Genomic DNA, 24,083 nt, shown 5'->3' with positions numbered 1-24,083 from the left:
CAGAATTCGTCACCTTCCGAGTTGATTTTCGAAAACCTCAACGGTTGGGTAAGACGGATTTCGTGCTGATGGATGAGGCAAAATGAAGTGTATACCCTCTACAAGCGCATAGACTTCATGCGCACGCGTGCGCGCGCGCGCACACACACCCTGACGCACACACACACACTGACACACACACACACACACACACACACACACACACTGTACATGCACGCACCCACGCACGCACTCAGTGACACACATGCATATGCTTGTGTGTCTGTATGTATTCAAGCGTGCATGGATGAGAGAAAGAGAGAGAGGGGCAGGGGGGCAGAAGGAGGAAGGGAGGGAGATACAGAGCAGGGTGATGGGAGATTAACTCACTCAGTACGGCCAGTCCTCTCTTCTCCTCAACACAGACCCCTCGGATGTCCAGTGGGTGTCTGAATGACCCAACCTTTAGCTTCCGTCGTCAGAATTGTGGTATTCTTTGTCAACATTCACGTCTTCAGTATAAGAGCGTTCCGCTTGCAATATTTTGATGATGGTAATTGGGGATAAACGCTGTTAACGTCGTCTCTTTCGCCGTTCGTATGGAGAGAGTTAACTGGACTGAAATAGTATGTAGCCAAATATATGCGATATTCATTTCCTTCATTTGAGACGTACTAGCCTAAGGCTTATGCAGCATATTAGATTTTGTTCTGTGATTTTTTTTTTTTTCAAATAAATAATGTAGTGTGCCTGGATGTACATGTAGGTATATACCGTGGCAGACATAATACATACACACATACATACATACATACATAAATGGGAGGAGGGGGTTGAAAGAGGCACACGAATGCAGGGAGAGGACAGGTGCGCATGCGCATGCATTTGAGAGCACGCCAGTGGCATCAGTGACTAAAGTATTCGTCTCCCAACATGTAAGTCAAAAACGGAGACTGACGGAACGATTCAGTTAACAGCGTTGGACTTTCAATCTGAGAGTCCCGGTCGGGGTTCGAATCTCGGTGACGGCGCCTGGTGGGTAAAATTTGGAGATGTTTCCGATCTCCCAGGTCAACATATGTGCAGACCAGGGTCATCCCGATACTCCCCCGTGTCGGTACTCCCCCGGCTCATTAATCCCCCCATCAAAAAGATCCAAAAACAAGCAAATACAATGTATGTACACAATTGTGACTGATAATGCTTTCTGCTTGATAAAAGATGTGTTGTGGAATGATCAATGTGTTATGTGTTTTCTTCTTGCAACCTCCGCCTTCAGAGTTGAGCAGCAGTGTGCGACGTGTGTTGTTGTGTGGGCTCGCAACTGCCTTGTATTGTAGTTGTAGTTACACTGGCCGTATTACACGGACTTTGACGTTCTCATCACGACTCAGTGCATATACGGGGAAACGCTCTCTCTCTCTCTCTCTCTCTCTCTCTCTCTCTCTCTCTCTCTCTCAATTTTAGTGGAGTCGACCGGAGGGAGCGGAGGAAGTGGAGAAGGCGGTGGGTTGGCGTTGTTGAGAGGGCAGGAGTAGAGGGCCCAGAGTGTCAGCGAATCGATTGCGATCGCGCCGTAATTTTAGCAAAATATTTTTTATATATAATGACATTGGCTGTACTGGGTGACATGGGAGTACAAATCAGAACAATAATGGTGAGACTAAGCTATAAATGGTTTCCCATTGCCGGAGTGGAGAAACCATTGATACTGAATACAGCTCTCACTTTGCTGTTGGCCCAAAGTATAAACTTATGTCAGTCTGTGATATAAGCCGAGTGTTGGGCCTGTCTTCAGTACACAACTACACTGAATACAAGGCCGGCACTGAGTAGCGAGCCCACATAATAGCGGGCCGTAATACACTGCTGCTTAACTCTGAAGGCGGACCGTCGGTAAGAAAACACATAACACACTGATCACCCACAACTGACACATCAGCCTTTCATCACTGAAGCAGAAAGCATTATCAGTCACAACTGTATACATACATGTGTATTCAGTGCTTGTTTGGGTTTTTTTTATCTTTTTGAGAGGGATTAACGAGCCGGGGGAGTATCGACTCAGGGGTGTATCGACACGGGGGTGTATCGGGCTGGGAGTGTGTCCGGATACTCCCCCGTGTCTGTAGACCCGTGCCTTACCCCCTTCGTCAGCCCGGTGTGCATAGGCACGCAGAAGATCAAACTAACACGCGCTGGGGTCCTGCAATCTATGTCCGAGTCAGCATTATGGAAACAAAAACATACCGAGCATGCACATCCCCGAAAACGGAGTATGGCTGCCCACATCAGTATACATGGCGGGGAAACTAACTAAACGGTCACGCGTGTAAAATGTTACAGTTCTGTCTTCGTGTGTATGTGTGCGCGCCTGAAATCTGATTCAATGACACAGTCAGGAAACGATTCGGAATGATGAGCGCCCAATGGCAGCCGTCAGTTGGCTCTTCCCAGATAAGCAGCCTGTTGTGCAAATCACCGTGTTTGGAATGAGCTTAGAGCTTGGTCTGCGACCGAGGATAGGCGCTATCAGTCAATCAAAAGTTGAGTGGCATACATCTAAGTACTCTCCCCTCACACGTTGCCTGCTGCTTGCGTTCATTGGAATAACCCACTGAGCTGTACTATTGTGTTCGATGGAATAACCTCCCTTGCGTACTGGCTGAGGGTTTCAAGAGCTTTTACCAGGCAACGTGATCAAACAAGTAATCAAGATGAAAATATAAGGGAGTTGAAAATAGCGTGGCGGTGTAATGGACTATTACAAGTGATTGACAATGCGGTAAGATTAATCTCCATGCAGCTGTAAACGCTTACAATCCTCATGACAGAACATCCGCCACCCGATCTTGTGATCGCACACGCACCAAATCAGAATCGATAATCGTCGCCACCTCCCACAGAACACAAGGTCTTGAATACATACGCCTAAAGCGTCGCAGATTTCCTTTCAAGGAAGCATCATATTTTGACAAAACAGGGTGTTTGTTTGTTTGTTTTTTATTGGCTGGTAAAATGTTCCATGAAGTAAATCTGTCAGTTCAAAAAAAGAAAAAGAAAAGCACGGTGTGTGTGTGTGTGTACAGGAGGAAAATGATATTATTCAACAAGCTGACATTACATAGGACGATGACACTGTAAGGAAAGAAACTAAGATACAAATTATATAATGAAACTGTAGCTTGTTGAACAGGAAATCTCGCATTGGTCATAAATATTGACAGTACATCTATGAGCAATGATTTACCACAAATGAAATCAGCAATATAAACCCAACAAAATGAAACATCCAGTCAAGCAGAACCTTATAATAGTATATGTTTTGATTTTCAGTTACAGAATGAAAGGGTTCCTGAAGGATAAATGGGTGATATGTGTGGCGGGAGTGTGTGCTTTTATGGTGCTGTATTTGCTGTACTCAACACCATGGAGTAGCCAAAAAGTCGTCAGTTCACCACCAGAATTTGAGACTTATGTGAGAAGATTTTCTGGTGATTATGATGTATGGCCAGCATACCAAGCGCCTGCAAACGAGCAGCTGGAACAGGTTAGTTTATGTTTTGTAATATAGAATAAATCCTCCCAGTGGGTACAACCTTGTGATGTTTTATCCTGGTTAAAGTGTTAGAAAATTATCTGTGCTTGACACCGATTTGATCCAGAAGTATGTAAAGCATTTATTCACAATTAGATTTACAAACTTGAAGCTTGTTATATAGATGGATAGATAGATAGGTGTACATGCTGGGTATGTTCTTGTTTCCATAACCCACCGAACGCTGACATGGATTACAGGTTCTTTAACGTGTGTATTTGATCTTCTGCTTGCGTATACACACGAAGGGGGTTCAGGCACTAGCAGCCTGCAGGTCTGCACATATGTTGACCTGGGAGATCGTAAAAATCTCCACCCTTCACCCGCCAGGCACCGTCACCGTGATTCAAACCCGGGACCCTCAGATTGAAAGTCCAATGCTTTAACCATTCAGCTATTGCGCCCGTCTTATATACACACACATATTGATAGTATCCAGTGCCATATTTTTGCACTTCACATTGATACCATTATCAGAATAGTGTGTTCAATTTAGATGTTACGTTGTAATTTATTTTGACAATTACGTTGTGATTTAATTTGATAAACAGACTGTATAATGTTTGAAATATGTTGTCATTTTACTATATTTACAAAATGTTATGGATAAGCCGACAATTTATACATTATGTGACAGATTTAAAGAGTCTTAGCTAGAAAGTGTGTTTGTGTGAGTGGCTTTTTTAGGTCGGTTTTTTGTTTGTTTGTTTGTTTGGTTACATATGTTGCTGTTTAATTTCATCTTTCTTTTTCTGAATGGATTTCAGGCTTGGTTCCAGAAGACATGCCTGCCTTCCAAGATGGAACTGTCAATAGAAAACCTGTCAGAGGTTCTGTCCCACTGGGGTATGAGCTCCAACAAAGAATGCAGGTGTGTCGATGTTTCAGTTTGAACAGCAAGCTTCAAACATGAGCACACTCAGTCAGAGATAGAGCGCAGTATATGTGTGGTTAAAACATTCACAATATCCAGCATGAGGGTCCTGGGATCAGTCACAGAATTGGCACCCGGTGGGTTGAGATTTTTCGGGGCAGAGATTTTTCCATGTTAACACACATGAAGACCCTTTAGTGCCGTACTCCCTTTACATAGTGACATAAAGATTTTGAATATGGGTGTTAAAGGTTGGTGGGTTTTGGAAACATGATGATACCCAGCATTCACACCCCAGAAAAAGGAGTGTTTCTGCTGTGTAAACACTTAATGTGAGTGCATTTGGGAGTTGCAGAAAGAGGAAACACACCCAGAGAATCTTCACTTTTCTAGTGTCAATAATGTCCCTATGTTGACACCCGTCCTTTCATTGCAATTATATGTGAATGTTTTATCCATAGGCATTGTAGTTGAGTGGTTAGAGCGTTGGGGGAGTATGCCGCCACAATATTTTGTAAGTATAGCTTCCTGGGCAAATTTTAGTGCATCATCCAAAGTATTTGGGAGGAAATAAAACTTTGAACTTGAAGTTTGAAGGCAGCTTTGTGTGTATCATTTGAAGTTTTAGTTACACAGATTTCAAAGAGACTGAGTGCTCATTCAGTTTCCAAATTCTTATATTTATATAATACATGTTCCTAGGTGAGTTTGGGTTGGAGCACATTAACCCAATTTCTTGAACATAACATACACTGAAACAGCTTAAAGAAAACCAAACTTTTATTGTTTTTAGTTTTGTTGTATGTTTATATTGTTGAACACCTTGGTGCCAGAACTTTATTTGTTGTTGATTGATGTTTTCCAGACTATTGAAAACAGTAAACTTTTTTTTTTATATATATATATCTTCATTTCATGGATCTTATGGCGTTATGCCATCAACATATTTTTGCAGGGAATTGTTGGTGAAATTCCGGACATTGTACAAAGTGAGCACAAGAAATGCTTCTGTCATTCTGCCCAAGCCATTTCAGGAGAAAGTGAGGAAGTGGTTGGGCTACAACAAGGATCTCTTCCAAGAGGTGTATCATCAGGTAGGGTCTTGCATTGTTGTTGTTGTTCTGTTTTTATGTTGTCTTTTTCTTAAAAGTCACGGTATATACTCCTGCATAAAAATGAGTGTGTATCACTGTGTTTTGTGTGTTTCTGAATTTTGTAGAGGTCTATCATGAGGGGAGGGGGGTGTCTTTTTTTTTTCCTTTCCTTTTTTATTTCATTTTTTTCCCTTTTATGTTGTCTTTCTTGATTTCATGTTGCAGTGCATATTCATACATGAAAGTATGTGTGTATGTGTAAGCGTATGTGTGTTTGTGTGTGAGAGAGAGTTAGTGAATGAGAGAGAGTTCCTACTGGCAAGATGTTGTGTACAGTTGGAATATCATTTTACAGCAGGTATGAAGATAAAGAAAGAAGTGATTCAGTTTACAAATGACTTCTTTGTGTGTGTGGGTGTGTGTGTGTGTCTGTGTGTGTGGTCAAAACCAGAGACAACAGCCAAAAGAGAAACTTTATAAAATTCGGTATCACAAGCCTCTTGATCTGTACAAAAGAAAAAAGAAAAAAAAAGAGCTTTCTGTTCATGTTTAAAAGCAAGACTGCCTGCATCTATACACTGTGTGACTGTTCGTACACAGGTAATTTTTTCTAAGTTGGGTTCATAAGTTTGTTCTGGGGATATGGTTAAAAGAAAGTCCTGATAATGATGATGATATCCAAGATGCGGAGCGTATTAGCATGTCGCGTGTCAGCTGATTTTATAAAATAAAATAAAAAGATAATAATGGAAGGGAACAGATAATATGCACACTAAAGAAATAGCTACAGCCATGTATATATAGAGAAAAATATGAGGTTTGGAAGAGATGAATTTCAATATTATCTGCATCTGAGCCACACAGGTGGAGAGGAAGAAAGAAAAGGTTGGAATCAGTGTATTATCATGCAGCATTTGAACATGCAAGTTCCATCATGGAACATCCCATGGTTAATTACTGTTATTATTTAGAAAAGCTCATAAAGCACGTTTTCTTAGACTTTTTTCATTGTCAACAGGAGTCATCCCTTTCCATTGAATGATTTGATTAAAGTGTAAGGTTAGAATATAACATATTAAGAATAAGAGCAGAATCAATGCTGGCATGATCTATCATTGTAAATATCTGTAGTGTTAGCTTTGACTCTTAAGTTCAGTTTTCAAGTTAGATTTGCTATTGTTTATTAGACTTGCTTACCAAGGTTTTCATTGTCGTGTTTTCAACTCAGGTTATAATGGTGGAAGGAGAGGATTGGGCCCTGTGTTCCTATGCGGAGCCCTAGACACAGTAGATATTCATTCACTGCCCTGGGAGACGGCCTTAAAAGGCTATGGGACGTTTAGTCTTAATTTTTATATCCAGTATTTCATTGCTGTGACTGTGTGTGCTGCAAACAACGCAAATGAAAAAAACGTCATCACAAGCGTGGGAAAATGTGTCATCGTTGATGAGTAAATGAATGACATTCAAGACCTGTAGTTGTACCAAGAATTAGACCATATGCATCAGTGAATTGCGTAAGCGCTCTCTCTCAATCTCATATATATATATATATATTCATTCTCATTCTTTTCTTTACTGCTTTTATGGATGTATTAAATCCTCTTTTCTGTCCTAATTCCGTCGTGTTCATGACATTTACTTTTTCAACACTTGTAAATGATAAAACCTGTATAGATATTGTTGTTTTGTGTCTTCCTGTTTTTGTCAGTTCTGTTTAGCTTAAGATATATTTTTGTGATGTTTTCTTCTCCTCTTTTTTCAGGACATCATCCATGTCATCAACTATTTCACGCGTGAGCATACCATTTTCAACCCTCTGCGTGACAAACGCCCTGTTTCTCCCCCAGACCAACCAGAAGCCAAATAGTAAGTGTGATTTGGGTTTTAAGAATATATATACATTACTTTTTTTTTTCTCTTTTTTTGTTGTTGCTTAAATCAGTCTATAAGCACTCTGTTTCCTTCTTTCCCATCACCACCTCATGCGTGTCAGCTCACTTTGTATGCATGATGAATGAGAGAGGGACAGGGTCGGGGGGGAGGGAGGGGTTTGCAGAAAGAGTGGCCACTCATGAATGATTCAGGTCATTTGCAACCTTTTCTTTGATGTAAAGTGCACTGAGCTCTTAGAGAGAGAGGGTGCTGTATGAATGTACGTTATTATTATTATTATTATTATTAAAACAATTATGACAGTGAACAAAAATCACATAATTTAGCTTTTTTACAATTCATCAATTTTGTAGGGCTACACAATAGAATATGTTGGCTTGTCAAAAAAATTGAGGAAAATTAACATTCTTCATATTTTGATATGTTCAGCGGTTTTGGTTTTTTGGGGGTTTTTTTGTTGATTTTTTGTTGTTGTTGTTGTTGTTTTTTTATTTGTTGGTAATAATTTATTCTACATGCACATGTGCACACACACATGCGCGCGCGTGCGCGCACACACACACACACACACACACACACACACCACACACACTGGATGGAAATGAATACATGTTTTGTTTGTATGCAGTTCTAACTTGCTTGACTTTTGTCCTTTTCTTATGTGTGCAGTTTTGATCAGTTGATACAAAATACAGCCCCAACTTGTGATTTCTGTCGCTTCAAAGAGTAAGTATTTCAGGTTCATTGGAACTTGAATACCTCCCATTTGAAATTTTGCTTATTCCTTTCCAAATTTGTTGTGTTTTTTTAATTGATACCTGATTTAAGTAGTTGTGAATGTTGCGTCTTTTTTTGTCTTTTTTTTTTATGATGGGATGGGTGAATGACCACTTTATTTTACAGATTTTTTTTTTTTTTTTTTTAAGCATTGATTCCCTTTCTCTTCTTTACCCTCCATTGTTGAGTCGGTAACAGAAATTGTAGTGAAGACACAGTACAAAATGTTTCCACTGTGCAGCCTATAAAAAAAAAAAAATAAATAATAGCCATCTTAGTCTGTCCTCTGAAATGTACAGGAAGTGTGACTGGTTTCTCTTGAATAATGTGAAAATGTATAAAGATAATCTATCCCATTTGTTTTGTGGTTGTTGTTTTTTGTTTTTCTTTTTTTTTTCTTTTCTTTCTCATTCTTTCTTTTCTCTTATTTGTTTTGTAGTCAAGACAGTTGTTTACTGTTGAAAACATATCAGGGTTATTTATCCTTTAATTACCTGTTCTCTGTCTTTTTATTTTATTTCTTTCTCTTGTTTGTTTTGTAGTTAAGACGGTTGTTTACTGTTGAAAATGTATCAAGTTTGTTTTTTTTATCCCTTCACAACCTGTTCTTTGTTTATTTTGTATCTTTCTCTTCTTTTTTTATTTTGTGGATCATTGTTCACTGTTTAAAACGTACCAAGATTATCTGTCCCTTTAAGTGGCCTCTCTAAGGGGCGTGATCTAGTCAAAACCGGCTGTGCACGTAAGTCTACGACACATGGCTACGCAGACAACCACATCTGTCCCTTTATTGTCTGTTATTTGCTCCTTTATTTTTGTTTCTTTCTCTTGTTTTTTTTTTGTTTTTTTTATATTTTATATATTGTTCACACTTTTTCTTTTTTTGGCTTTGAAGAAAATGAATTGTGTCAGGGGAATATGAATTGAAATGCAAGTGAACAATTGTGGTGTTATCTGAAGCTACACGGCAGAGCACACGTTCTTGCGGGTGGAAAACGAGCACGCCTTCTCCGCGTCCAACACGTTTAAAATGGACACGCTGCACGCCCTTCTTGCCATGAAGCAGCACGACCCCTTGAGGTGGTCCCCAGAGACCTTCATGGGCCTGATGGACCTCACTCTCACCTGGTATGACCTTTACCCCCTCGCTCTCTCCTGGTATGAGCTTTACCTTTCACTCTCACCTGGTATGACCTTTACCTTTCACCTCTCAGCTGGTATGACCTTTACCACCACACTCTCTCCTGGTATGACCTTTACCCCCTCACTCTCTCCTGGTATGACCTTTACCCCCTCACTCTCACCTGGTATGACCTTTACCCCCTCACTCTCACCTGGTATGACCTTTACCCCCTCACTCTCTCCTGGTATGACCTTTACCCCCTCACTCTCACCTGGTATGACCTTTACCTTTTACTCTCACTTGGCATGACCTTTACCCCCTCACTCTCACCTGATGTGACCTTTACCCCCTTTTTGAGTGTTTTCGTGTTGTGTACTTGATTCAAAGATTGATCAGCTGTACATGCTTTGGATGATAATGCTTAGGCCATGTAACAGGTTGCCATCATTTTTATCCACCATTGTTCACCTGGAAAACGTCACAGAAACATAAAGGGGAATAACTCAATGATTAAAACAAACGTGAAGTTTATCAATCGATGTTCCTATTTATGAACAAGGTAATCATTACACCCCTCACTCTCACCTGGCATGACCTTTACCTCTTACTCTCACTTGGTGTGACCTCTACCTCCTGACTCTCACCTGGCATGACCTTTACCTCTTACTCTCACTTGGTGTGACCTCTACCTCCTCACATTCACCTGGTATGACCTTTACCCCCTCACTCTCACCTGGTATGACCTTTACCCCCTCACTCTCACCTGGTATGATCTTTACCCTCTCACATTCACCTGGTATGACCTTTACCCCTCACATTCACCTGGTATGACCTTTACCCCCTCAGTCTCACCTGGTACGACCTTTACCCCTCTCAGTCACCTGGTATGACCTTTACCCCCTCAGTTCTCACCTGGTATGACCTTTACCCCCTCAGTTCTCACCTGGTACGACCTTTACCCCTCTCAGTCACCTGGTAAGAACTTTACCCCCTCAGTCTCACCTGGTATGACCTTTACCCACTCAGTCTCACCTAGTATGACCTTTACCCCTCACAGTCACCTGGTATGAACTTTACCCCCTCAGTCTCACCTGGTATGACCTTTACCCCTCACAGTCACCTGGTATGAGCATTACCCCTTCATAACTGTCTATCACGGCCATTCCATCTGAGACATTTAGTTCAGAATCCGGCACATCATGACGTCGGAGGGTGAGAAATCAAAATGAGCACAATCTCACTGTTTGACCAGTACTCTAAACTGTGCCCGCCGTGTCTGCAAGTGTCTGTCTGGAAGCATGCTTAGCGAGAGAATAGCGTAGCTGCCGCCTCCCACAAACCACATAGTGTTATTTACAGAGCACCAGTCACCCCCCCCCCTCCCCCTCCCCCTCCCCCACCTCTCCCCCTCCCCTCCCCTCCCCTCCCCTTCCCTTTCTCTGCGTCCTCCGCACACACCACGCATCACCACAGGTGGCTACACATGGCGCGAAGATGGTATCGCTCCTGACTCATCAACACATGTACGCACAGAAAGTGCTGACCAAGTACCGAAGGAACTGTTAACTCTTCACACAACAGTAAATGGCTGCAAAATGTGTTATGTAATGTAGTGTAGTGTAAAATATATATATATATATACATATATATATAGAGAGAGAGAGAGTGAGAGAGAGAGATGTGTGTGTGTTTTGAGAGACAGATGTTTGTGTGTGTGTGTGTGTGATGCTTTTAGATAAGTTACCCTTGTCATAGTTTTTATAGTTATGATCAACAACAGAAAAGTTCCTGATAAAGTAAACAAAAGCACACACACACACACACACGCACGTGCGCGCGCGTACACAGAGAAAGAGAGAGAGAGAATGTACAACCTAAATTAATATGATATATATGTATGTATAGATATATAGATATATATATATATATATGTATATATATATATATAGAGAGAGAGAGAGAGAGAGAAATATTTTCATGTCTTTAGATCCCAGTGGAAAGTTAATAATGGACTGCATACTACCTGCTTTGTGTTTGTGAAGTTTGGAACCACATCATTAGACACACGTGTCAGTAAGTACGAACAACCATGACAAAAGGAGAGAGACACAGAGAGAGGGGGATAGGAGGATGGAGGTGGACGATGGAGACAGATTTATAAATTATATACACATCGCACATATCGCCACATGTCATGCCATAGACCCTGACAGCAATGATACATAGATATGTACATCATCACGCATACAAGCTGTTTTGCATATGTGTTTTCTTCTTTATGATGACCGACAAAGACAGCAACAATGACACCAACATTTAGACGCATAAGAGAGGGAGAGAGAGATAGAGAGACTGACAGGGAAATAGCCTGAAAAGAGATAAGACAGACACACAGAGAGAGGGACACACACACACACAAACACACACACACACACACATGGGTGCCAAATACATTTTGCCTATGTCATGCCACAGACCCGGACAGCAGTGACTACATGGATACGTCATCATGTATACACATTGTTTTGCATGTGAGTTTTCTTTACATGGAGACAAAGACAGCAACAATAGTACACACACAAAGACCCATGCAAGAGAGAAAGAGAAGCAGAGAGTGAAAGTCAGACAGAAAGAGAGTAAATAAAAATGTATTCCAAAATATTTCCCACGGGCGCACATGGAAAAACAACAACAAAAGGGTCCAAGGCAATCAAGAAAGCATGAGCGCTCGCAAGAGAGACAGAAAGAGAGAGAGAGAGAGAGAAACTGCTGTACACATTTTGAACAAACCATGCCAGAGACCCAGACAAATTGATACACACATCTGCATGCATAAAAGGTTGTTTACAAAGACGACACCAACACTTACTGCATCACGTAACAAGAACAGGACAACAACAACAATAGCCTACTCAACAATAGCCTACTCTGTGTATCTGTCTATCATGCTGTGTGCATGTTGGAATATGCCAGTCAATGCGTATATCTGTCTGTCTGTCTATCATGCGGTGTGCAGGTTGGAATATGCCAATCAATGCGTATATGTATGTATCTGTCATGCGGTGTGCCGGTTGGAATATTCCAGTCGATGCATATATCTATCTATTGTGCGGTGTGCAGGTTGGAATATGCTAATCAATGCTTATATCTATCAATCTGTCATGCTGTGTGCAGGTTGGAATATGCCAGTCAGTGCATATATTTGTCTATCTATCATGCGGTGTGCAGGTTGGAATATGCCAATCAATGCGCATATATCTGTCTATCTATCTATCAAGCGGTGTGCAGGCTGGAATATGCCAGTCAATGCTTATATCTGTCTGTCTATCTATCATGCTGTGTGCAGGTTGGAATATGACAGTCAATGCAAATATCTGTCTATCTGTCTATCATGTGGTGTGCAGGTTCCACAAGGCCCACAAATCGTTTCCCTCCGCACGTTTCCCGTCTGTGATTTGGGACGTGCTGCCCAAGTGCGGGGCCAGCCAGGTCCACCCCCACCTCCACGGCTTCTTGGATCCTGAGAGATACCATGGTATGGGGGTCTGTCATCATCATGGCGGATGAGATTTGTTTTGTCTTAACTCACTCAGTACGGCCAGTCCTCTCTTCTCCTCTACACAGACCCCTCGGATGTCCAGTGGGTGTCTGAATGACCCAACCTTTAGCTTTCATCGTCAGAACTGTGGTATTCTTTGTCAACATTCACCTCTTCAGTATAAGAGCGTTCCGCTTGCAATATTTTGATGATGGTAATTGGGATGAAACGCTGTTAACGTCGTCTCTTTCGCCGTTCGTATGGAGAGAGTTAATGATGATAAGAATAATAATGATGATAATAATGTACTTTTATATTGCGCCCTTTCTCTCTGACAGCTCAGGGTGCTTCACTTGAAACAAAAAATTACAAATTACAGAAATCATTCATGACTACTCTTTCTCAAAACCCCTCCCTCCCCTGCCACACTCCCACTCCACCCTCCTTCTCCTACTCTCCATGCATCCAAAGTGAGCTGGCATGGATGGTGTTGGAGAAGAAGGAAGCTGAGAGTACTTATAAACAGGTTTTAAAAAAGATCAGTTTTTTAAGTGAAGAGCGAAGAGCAGAGATAGAATCAGATGCACGGATAAGATGAGGAAGGTGGTTCCATTTACGAGGAGCAGCAAAGAGGAAAGAACATTCACCATAAGTTCTTGTATTGATACGAGGAGGTTTCAAAAGGTGGCAGTCAGAGGAAAAGGCAGAGATTTCTTGAGGGAGTGTAAACACTGGTAAGGTCAAAAAGATAGGTAGGTCCTGCGGAGGAATTATTGCTTGCTTACTTTCTTCTGGATATAGACTTGCTTTATATTGATTATTTGTTAAAATACTTTGTTTGGGTTATAGACTGGCTTAACCTTTGTTGTTTGCTAGAGTAAGTGAGGATTAATTTATTGATTTATCTTCATCCCCTCCCCTCCCCTCACCTCCCCTTCTCCGATAATGATAAGTTATTTGTTTCTGGATTACTTATAGACTTGATTAATTTATTTATTTGTCCCCCTTCCCTCTTCCCAAAATGTCTTCTTGCATTGTTTAATGCAGATTTTGCTGGTTTATTTATCTGCAGCTCACAAAAAGGAGAAGAGAATACTGTATTATTGTTTTATATATTTATTTTTATGATTGTTTTTCCATTTTTGTGTTGTTGCAGTTCGGATTTTTCGTTTCTGAGGATACATCTTTGAATGAAATGCGAAGATTAACGGTGAAATTTATTTTATTACATACAAGAGTGTATGTTTTGGTATTCATGTATCTATGATTCGTGTGGCAAGAGTGTGAGCGTGTGATTGTGGGTGGTGGTTTGTGTACAGAGAGAGACACACACACACAAGGACTGCCATGAATTGGAGTGGGCTTTATTGTTGTTTGTTCATAATGTTTTCATCAGTTTTGATTTCATGACAGGCATAAAACAAAGTATACATGAACACCAACATGATATACATAAACAATGTGATGCCGACATGAAGACAGTAGCATGAACAAAAAAAGTAAGGTGGGGGGGGCGCTGGTGAGAAAATAGGAAGAGGAAAATCAGTGGAGATGCTCCCCCCCCCACCCACCACCCAAAAGAAAAAAAGAACAACACATTTTATATAAATCACATTGTCAGCGGGTATTGTAGCCAGTGTCATTAATTGCTGAAACGAGCACATAAAGATGTACAATATATGCATGCATACATCATGCATTTTCAATTTCTCTTATTTCTCTTCCATCAAAGATTTTATTGTTAAAACTTTCCACCTTTTTTTTTATTTGACTTAGCTACTGTAATGGTTTGACTTTTTTTTTTCTCTCTTTTTATGTATTTTAGATTTCTATTAATACATTTATAGCAGTGCCAACAGGAATGGAACATGACAGAACGAAGATTTAAATATGCATTGTATTTTTCTATAACAACAAGGACTGCTGTGATTCAGAGCGTTTTTAGTGTGTGACTGATGTGTGTCAGGTGTGGTGGAGTCGTGGCGCAGAGGAGCCCAAGATTACTACAGCATATCGGGAGCGAACTTCTACACAGACATGGCCAACGTGTCAGCGACCCTGGGCCTGGCGGTCACGCACAGATCGGCCACTGCCTTCGCCAGCTTGGTCAGTACATGCTGAATGGAGTGTGTTGTTTTGTCTTGTTTGGTTTTTTGACTCACTTGTGTAAACAAAGTGAGTCTATGTTTTAACCCGGTGTTCGGTTGTCTGTGTGTGTGTCCGTGGCAAACTTTAACATTGACATTTTCTCTGCAACTACTTTGTCAGTTGACACCAAATTTGGCATAAAAATAGGAAAAATTCAGTTCTTTCCAGTCATCTTGTTTAAAACAATATTGCGCCTCTGGGATGGGCACAAAAAAATGAAGAATGAAGCCTAATTATATGCAAACTGCATTTACTGTTATATTTATATTTTTTTGTATTCTCTAAACTTGGCACTTTGATCTGATATTCTGACCCAACAGCTAGAGCAGTCATTATTATCATTTTTTGTTCAAACAGGAACTTCTTTTGCGAAGCATGGAAGTTTTATTTATTTTCCAAACGTTTTGGTGCAGAGAGTAAAAAAAGGGGAAATTACTCTGTAATGCTAGGGGAGTTAATTTGCTTTAAACTGATCTTTCTCATCTTAAACATTACATTTTGAAATCATACTCAGTACATAAAAAGCTTGGATTTTTTTTTAAGTGTATCACAAGTGAGTCTTGAAGGCCTTGCCTCTCTTGTTTTTGTTTGTTTTGTTTGTTTGTTTTTCAGGCACTGATATCTTTGGAATGCTGTTCAGAAAGCCAGCATCTAGATTTCATGCTCTGTGAAGGAGAGAGTTACTGATTTAAGAATGAAGCTGCTGCATGAAAATAGGCAAATTGTAGTGAAGTATGAGGAGGTTTTCCAAGCAACAAATGGTGTTTTAATTACACATACTTAACTGTGACCCACTCGTGCAGACTCCGACAGGGGTCTGATTCCTGTCCTGTGCAAACCACTACCCACCCTATGCAGAGAAAACGAAAGTAGCTACAGTCGATAACCTCCCGAAGTAGGTCACCTCCCCTTTGCATCCCTGACTAGGGGGTTTCTAGTGTTAGATATGTAAGCTGGTGCTGAGGGATCGGCGTTGTTATTACAGATACTTCCATCGCACTTATCCTCAGTCAGAGACCAGGCTCTTGATGTTTTACAAACACGGAGTCATTTGCACAACAGGTTGCCTACCAGGGTGAAGCTTACCGACAGCTGCCTTTAGGCATTCATCATTCATTTCCTGTATCATGCAGTCAGGCTTTTGACACATGTGCGCATGCACACATACATACATATATACATACATACATACATATATATATATATATATATATATATATATATATATATATATATATTCGAGTGGATTTTACAATAATAAACAAAATTGCTAGGGACAACTCTCTTGTTGCTATGGGTTCTTTCATGTGCGCTAAGAACATGGTGCACATGGGACTTCACTTCATCGTCTCATCCAAATGACTAGCATCCAGACCACCACTGAAAGTTTAGTGAAGGGGGAGAAAATATGTCGATCGTGGTCAAGAATAACATATGTGACTGGATGAGGCACTTGTGTTGACCGGCTTCTGTAGCTGTTGATGAAGAAAGTGACCGTTCAGTTCAGGTCAGTTGCTGAAGGAGGCAGCCGGACAAATCTATATACGCTTCACCACATCTGCTAAGCAGATGCCAGGCCAGCAGCACAATTCAACGCACTTAGTCAGGCCTTGAGGGAAAATGAAATAGAATGAAATAAGATAAATGACTAAATAGATGAATAGATAGATGAAAAATAATTTATGAAATAGAAATGAGACAGGTGAATAAATAAAATGAAATAATTGAGAAGAAAGTGACTTTCATCAGGCTATAAATGATGATCATATCTTATGGGTGTAACTGGCCAATATCTTATGGGTGTATGGAGTTAATATCTTATGGGTGTATCTGATCGATATGGGTGTGTGTGGTCAGTATGGGTATATGTAGCTAATATCATTTGGGTGTACATGGTTAATAGGCGTATGTAGTTAATACCTTATGGGTGCATGTGATCAATATCATATAATGATAATAATGATAATAATAATGGTATTTATATAGCGCTGAATCTTTTGCATAGACAAATCAAAGCGCTTTCGCACCAGTCATTCACACGCATGCATAACTCTAAAACTGGAGAAACTGAAGACAAGGAAGAGGCAAGGAATGGAGACTATTTTGGGAAGAGGTGGGTTTTAAGGCCAGACTTGAAAGAGCTGAGTGTGGAGACTTAACGAAGCGAAAGAGGAAGTTCATTCCAATTGCAAGGTCCAGAGACAGAGAAAGAACAGCGGCCAACAGTCGTGAGTTTCAATCTGGGTATGCGTAAGCAGAGTGGATCCGAAGCTGATCGTAGTGAGCGAGATGGAGTGTAGAGGTGAAGGCAGCCACAGAGATAGGAAGGGCCTGATTTGTGAATACATTTATAACATAGAGTGCTGATCTTGTACTTTATTCTGTGGGTGTATGTGGTTGATATGGGTATATGTAGTTGATATCTTTTGGGTGTTTGTGGTTAATATCGTTTGGGTGTTTGTGGTTGATAACGGCACTGTGCTTTGTTGTGTCCTTTTGGAAGGTTCCTCGCAAAGACCATGAAGTTGTCATCATGGCACCAGCAGCAAACAATGACTTCTTTGAGATGGTCTACTTTGTCCTGAGAGGTGAGAGAGTCGGTCTTGTATCAGGTGTTTGATTTCGGCAAGGTACACTGGCTGTTTTAGCCTGTGGGTTTGTGTGTCGGCCTTCTGTCGCTTGTATCTGTATGTCTGCTGTCTTTTGCTGCTGTTTTGATTTGTGTGGGTTTTTTTTAGTTGTTTTTTTTATCCAGATCTTTTGTTTAGGAACATGTATCTGTTCCTGGGAACACACAAATATAAACAGACTTCAAGACGTTGAAATTGTTTCCAGATTCTGGAGGTAGAAGTAATATAGTGGGGTGAGCGGGGTCACAGTCTATTTCTTACGAAGGGTCAGACACATATCAAAAAGCAATGTGGAAAGTTGGTTTTCATGCAGCTACCGTGTAGATGTAAGAGCTGTTTGATTGATTGATTGATATGGATACTTATATAGCACCAATCCTTGGTCGGACACCAGGCTTTAAGCGCTTTACAAACACGGGGTCATTTGCACAACAGGCTGCCTGCCTGCGTAGAGCAGACTGATGGCTGCCACTGGGCGCTCATCATTCGTTTCCTGTGTCATTCAATCAGATTTCAGGCATGCACACATACACACTCAGACAGACATGTAATATTTTACGTGTATGAACGTTTCTGTTTTTTTACCCTGCCATATAGGCAGCAATACTCCGTTTTCGGGGGTGTGCTTGCTGGTTATTTTCTTGTTTCCATAACCCACCGAACACTGACACAGATTACAGGATCTTTAACGTGCGTATTTGATCTTCAGTGTGAGTATACACATGAAGGGGGTTCAGGCACTAGCAGGTCTGCGTGTGTGTGTGTGTGTGTGTTAGACAGTAGATAGTGTTTTATCGGGTTTGCTCAGTTCTGTGTGATTTTGTTTTGTACTATGTTTTTGCACACACACACACACACACACAAAAAAATTTGCTGTTGTGTGCTTGCACTGTATACATCACAGACTTCACCACGCCTGATTTCTCTTACTGAGATAATGAATGATAGTGATTGATTGGTGAATCCATGGTGACTTGAAGAAGTGTGTGTCTGTGTGTGTGTGTCTGTGTGTGTCTGTGTGTTTTTATCTTCAGTTTAACGTCTATTCACTATAAGTGTTTTTAGACGGAAAGGAGTCAAGTAGTGGATAAAGGAAAGGGAGTGCATGTGAATATTAGTGTAAAAAAGTGTTAATGTTATGTATCAGAGGAAAGGTATATTATGGTAAGAAAAAGTCTGAAGAGATTGTGGTGTGTATTGAATGAGGTGTCATGGGAGGGAGAATATGTATATGCATATCAACAAGTATTAACTTACAACAATGTAAATATAAATAACAACATTAATTATAATTAATGTGTGTGTGTGTGTGTGTGTGTGTGTGTGCAGCCTTTGTGGAGGACCAGGGAAAGTACTGTTTCTCCATGGGCATGGCCTACCCTGCACTGGTGAGCTCCCCTTCTATACCCTTCTCCTCCTTGTGGGATGCTTTTTACAATACGCTGCTATGCATTACAGTGCAATACAACCCAGTGCAGTACAGTGCAGTGCAGTGCAACAGCATACATTGCCATGCCATACCATACCATACCATACATTGCCATACCATACCATACATTGCCATGCCATACCATTCCTTACCATGCCATGCCATGCCACGTCATGCCATACCATACCATACCATTCAATTCAACACAGTACAGCACAGTGCAATACAGTATAATGCAGTACAATACAAGACAGTGCAACACAACACAACAGTACAGCACAGCACAGAACAATGCAATGCAATGCCGTGCAATGCAATACAATACAATGCAATGCAGTAGAATACAGTAAAATACAATACAGTACATTGTAATACAGTGCAATGCAGTACAAAAGTACAGTACAGTACAATACAATGCAATACAATACAGCACAGTGCAGTACAATACAGTACAATAGAATGGCATGTAATGCAGTGCAGAACATCTTTATTTGTCCATTTGGAAATTACATCCAAAAAGCTCATCACTCACACAACATCTCTCTGCTGAACTCAGTATATGAACTGGACAAAGGTTGAACTTTTAAAGTGAAAAAAGCAAAACATATTGAGCTGAATCAAGACATGAAAGTAATAAAACACTACAGCTTGAGTTATCACACAGCAAAATAAAACAATGTGTATTTGGAAGAAACACTATTTTGGAAAACTATGAAAAATTTGTAGTTATAAATTCTTCAGTGGCAGTTCCCATACTAAATCATCACATAAGATATGTTCTAATGTTCCTCTGTCACAGTGTTTATGCTTAGAGATATTTCAGTGGCTGCTGAAAGTTAATCAGGTATTGATTTTATCTGATTATGGGTTCTGTAGGGACCAGTTATGTTTAATTACAATTGAACAGTATTGATTATAAAAAAACAACAACACACACACACCAGGATCAGGAGTCAAGATGGCTGCCGTCAAAAGAGGAAGCTATTTAGGGATACAGAGGGGAGGTAACCTGCTTCCGGGAGGTTATCGGCCGTAGTTAATTTCGTTTTCTCCGCATTGGTGGATAGTATTTGCACAGGACGGGAATCGGACTCCCAGCTGGAGTCTGCACTAGTGGGTCACGGTAAGTATGTTAGATAAACTTCCTTTTAGGAAGAAAATTTCCTTTTAGCTGTTGAATAATGTATAAAGAGGCAACAGTGTTATGTTTCTGGTATTTTTAGAATCACTACACAGGTTGAAAGCACAGGATTATTTAGATGTAGTCCTTTCATTTCATTTGGCCTGAAAAGATCATTGAGAGCCATTTCTAATCTGTTTACTTTGCATTTAAATGTAAGCAATAACCAACTGATTAAGAATTAAGAATCAGTTTCATTAAAAATAGATTTTACGTGGCTTGCACATACTCTCTCTGATTGGAAGGATTATGAATACACACATCATTTATACTGACATGTATGTTTTGTTTTTGTTTTTTAATCAAATACACAATACATAGTGTATAAAAAAAATATATATATCGATAAAACTTAGTCTTATTCGGTGGGTTATGGAAACAAGAACATACCCAGCATGCACACCCCCGAAAACGGAGTATGGCTGCCTACATGGCGGGGTAAAAACGGTCATGCACGTAAAAGCCCACTCGTGTGCATACGAGTGAACGCAGAAGAAGAAGAAGAAGTCACCTCTTTTCTGGTCTGTGTGAACCAGGAAGGGGAGGAGGCTGTGATTCCTGCGTACGCCCGAGTCATCACCCGTGGGGTGGTCACAGACATCCGTGCTGACATGAGTTCTTTGGAACTGTTCACGGTGAGTCGTTTGGACGAAGACAGTGAACCATGCTCCTGTGTGCTGTTTATGGTGAGTCGTTTGGACATGACAGTAAACCATGGTCCTGTGTGTTGCTTATGGTGAGTCGTTTGGACAGGACAATAAACCATGCTCCTGTGTGCTGTTCGTGGTGAGTCATTTGGACAGGACAATAAACCATGCTATGTGTGCTGTTCATGGTCAGTCGTTTGGACAGGACAATAAACCATGATCCTTTGTGCTGTTTATGGTGAGTCGTTTGGACAGGACAATAAACCATGGTCCTTTGTGCTGTTTATGGTGAGTCGTTTGGACAGGACAATAAACCATGGTCCTTTGTGCTGTTTATGGTGAGTCGTTTGGACAGGACAATAAACCATGGTCCTGTGTGCTGTTTATGGTGAGTCATTTGGACAGGACAATAAACCATGGTCCTGTGTGCTGTTTATGAGTCGTTTGGACAAGACAGTGAATCATGGTCCTGTGTGTATTATGCACTTAACATATGTAAAAGAAAAAAACCACGGCAACAAAAGAGTTGTCTCTCGCAAACTTTTATAGTAAAAATTCACTGTGTTATACATGAATGTGTGTGTGTTTGTGTGTGTGTGTGTGTGTGTGTATGTGCATGCAGCCTGACTGAATGAGATGACAAATGAATAAAGAGTACATAAAACCAGCTCACCGTCGGCTCTACCCGGGTAGGCAGCCAGTTACACAAATGACTTCTGTATTTTGTAAATACAAATACAAATTTGGTCTCTGACTGAGGACAGGCGGAATACAACTATCAGTAACAGTCATACTTGTTATCAATATACCTTGCTGATGATTCTGACGCCCATGTGAAGCTGTATTGTTGTGTTGGGCAGATATCAGTGCATAGATTGATCTAAAAAAATCTTACCGTCTGCTACCATCTGTCCAAAAACTAAACACTGGGGGAATTGTCTTTTAGGTGATAAAACAGGATTTATTTTCTTGGTGGTTTTTTTTTTACATTTTTTTGTTTGTTTTGTTGCGTGTTTTTCTTTTCTTTTTTTTTCTTTTTTTTTGGAGGGGTTTTTTTTTTTTCTATCTTTTTTCAGGCTGGGGTGGGATAACAAAGCATAAAGCGTTGCATTATGGAAAACAGTAAATAAACTATCCCATATGGAGTGATGGCCAAGAGGTAACGCATCCGCCTAGGAAAAGCGAGAGAATCTGAGTGCACTGGTTCGAGTCACGGCACAGTCATCAGTATTTTCTCCCCTTCCACTAGACCTTGAGTGGTGGTCTGGACGCTAGTTATGTGGATGAAACGATAAACTGAAGTCCTGTGTGCAACATGCACTTAGTGCACGTAAAAGAACCCACAGCAACAAAAGGAATGTCCCTGGCAAAATTCTGTAGAAAAATCCACTTCAATAGGGAAAAAAAAAAAAAAAAAAAAACACATGCAGGAAAAAATACCAAAAAATGGGTGGTGCTCTGAGTGTAGCAACACTCTCTCCCTGAGGAGAGCAGCATGAATTTCACACAGAGAAATCTGTTGTGACAAAAATTAATGATACAATACAATCTTTCATGCGACAAAATAGGATTTTTATACAAAATGATAAATTCTATTCTCTCAACCCCCAAAAATGGGGGATCATGATATCAAGCATTGATAAGTTGGGTTTTTTCTGTGTGTGCTTCTTCTTCTTCTTCTTCGTTCGTGGGCTGCAACCCCCACGTTCACTCGTATGCACACAAGTGGGCTTTTACGTGTATGACCTTTTTTACCCCGCCATATAGGCAGCCATACTCCGCTTTCGGGGGTGTGCATGCTGGGTATGTTCTTGTTTCCATAACCCACTGAACACTGACATGGATTACAGGATCTTTAACGTGCGCATTTGATCTTCTGCTTGCATATACACACGAAGGGGGTTCAGGCACTAGCAGGTCTGCACATGTGTTGACCTGGGGGATCGTAAAAATCTCCACCCTTTACCCACCAGGCGCCGTCACCATGATTCGAACCCGGGACCCTCAGATTGAAAGTCCAACGCTTTAACCACTCGGCTATTGCGCCCGTCGTGTGTGTGCAGTTTGTTAGGAGTACTTCCAGTTTACTTAGTTTTATGAAGTTTGCCTGTGAATAAAGCAAGAAAGGCAGTGTGGACTGGAGACTTACAGAGCACACGCTCCCGCATGCAAAATGCAACCATGAGTAATGTGGATTGTTTCCATTGCAGGCAACCAACGTGAACATCGATCCCTTCAAAGTGGCCAAGCTGATCAAAAAGTCTGCAGAGGAAAGGCGTTCCAAATTTCGATGATGATCGCCCTCGACAATCCTCAACATTCATTCAGTACAGGGAGAAAAGTCTCCCATATTTTTTGTCGGTGCACTGTTTTTTGTTGTTGTTTTTTGTGGAGGGATGAGTGGGGGAGGCATCGGGGAGGAGGGGGGTTACGGGGGGTGGGTGGGGTGCATTTCAAGGGATTTTAACATCTTTATTATGAAGTCATGTGCATAAATTTTTAAAAAAGCTTTAGTTTTGTTGTCAGACAGTTGACTTTAGGAATGGAAGTCATGTCTATGCAGGGCAGATTCAGGGAATGTGTTAAATGAAGTCCTCTTCACTGGGTACTGTTTGTATGGAAATCAGTGGCAGTGCTTTCTTTTTTTTCCGCGGTGTGTTGATTGGCCTTAATGAAAGTGTGTGTGTGTGTGAAGAATATTTGTGTCCATGACGTTGAGGGATTTCTGTATAGGTGCCTTGCTCTTTCCGTTTCTGTTAAAAGTATTCTGGTTTCCATCCATACCTTTCTCATTTTCCTTTTATTCAGTGTGTCTCCTGATTTCTGTCTCTGTACCTATCTCTCTTTCCTTTTCTTTCATGTGTCCTCTGATTTCTCTCTGTACCTTTACCTTTACCTTTTCTTTCACGTGTCTCCTGATTTCTCTCTGTACCTTTACCTTTTCTTTCACGTGTCTCCTGATTTCTCTCTGTGCCTTTACCTTTTCTTTTTCTTTCATGTGTCTCCTGATTTCTTTCTGTACCTTTACCTTTACCTTTTCTTTCACATGTCTCCTGATTTCTCTCTGTACCTTTACCTTTTCTTTTTCTTTCATGTGTCTCCTGATTTCTCTCTGTACCTTTACCTTTACCTTTTCTTTTACGTGTCTCCTGATTTCTCTCTGTACCTTT

General features: G+C 40.8%; 1 protein-coding gene across 1 annotated transcript; it reads left to right on the top strand.

Annotated features, from left to right (window-relative positions):
* Positions 1 to 2,660: 2,660 nt before the first annotated feature.
* On the top strand, positions 2,661 to 23,254 carry LOC143299880 (uncharacterized). The gene is made up of 13 exons (XM_076613374.1): positions 2,661 to 2,764; positions 3,316 to 3,529; positions 4,345 to 4,448; positions 5,407 to 5,545; positions 7,311 to 7,414; positions 8,111 to 8,167; positions 9,179 to 9,346; positions 12,746 to 12,876; positions 14,846 to 14,985; positions 17,531 to 17,615; positions 18,987 to 19,045; positions 20,803 to 20,901; positions 23,124 to 23,254. Exons 1-13 carry the CDS (start codon positions 2,760 to 2,762, stop codon positions 23,205 to 23,207), a joined length of 1,389 nt encoding a protein of 462 aa, XP_076469489.1. The 5' UTR covers positions 2,661 to 2,759; the 3' UTR covers positions 23,208 to 23,254.
* Positions 23,255 to 24,083: the final 829 nt, after the last annotated feature.

The sequence above is a fragment of the Babylonia areolata genome, chromosome 25 (assembly GCF_041734735.1).
Source record: "Babylonia areolata isolate BAREFJ2019XMU chromosome 25, ASM4173473v1, whole genome shotgun sequence".
Taxonomy (NCBI): Eukaryota; Metazoa; Mollusca; class Gastropoda; order Neogastropoda; family Buccinidae; genus Babylonia; species Babylonia areolata.
Note: the sequence above shows the minus strand (reverse complement) of the source record. Positions and strands in the feature narration are given on the sequence as shown.

Coding starts and splice junctions, on each gene's coding strand:
- LOC143299880 (XM_076613374.1), top strand. Junction 12,877..14,845: donor GGATCCTGAGAGATACCATG/GTATGGGGGTCT, acceptor GATGTGTGTCAG/GTGTGGTGGAGTCGTGGCGC. Junction 20,902..23,123: donor GTTCTTTGGAACTGTTCACG/GTGAGTCGTTTG, acceptor TTTCCATTGCAG/GCAACCAACGTGAACATCGA.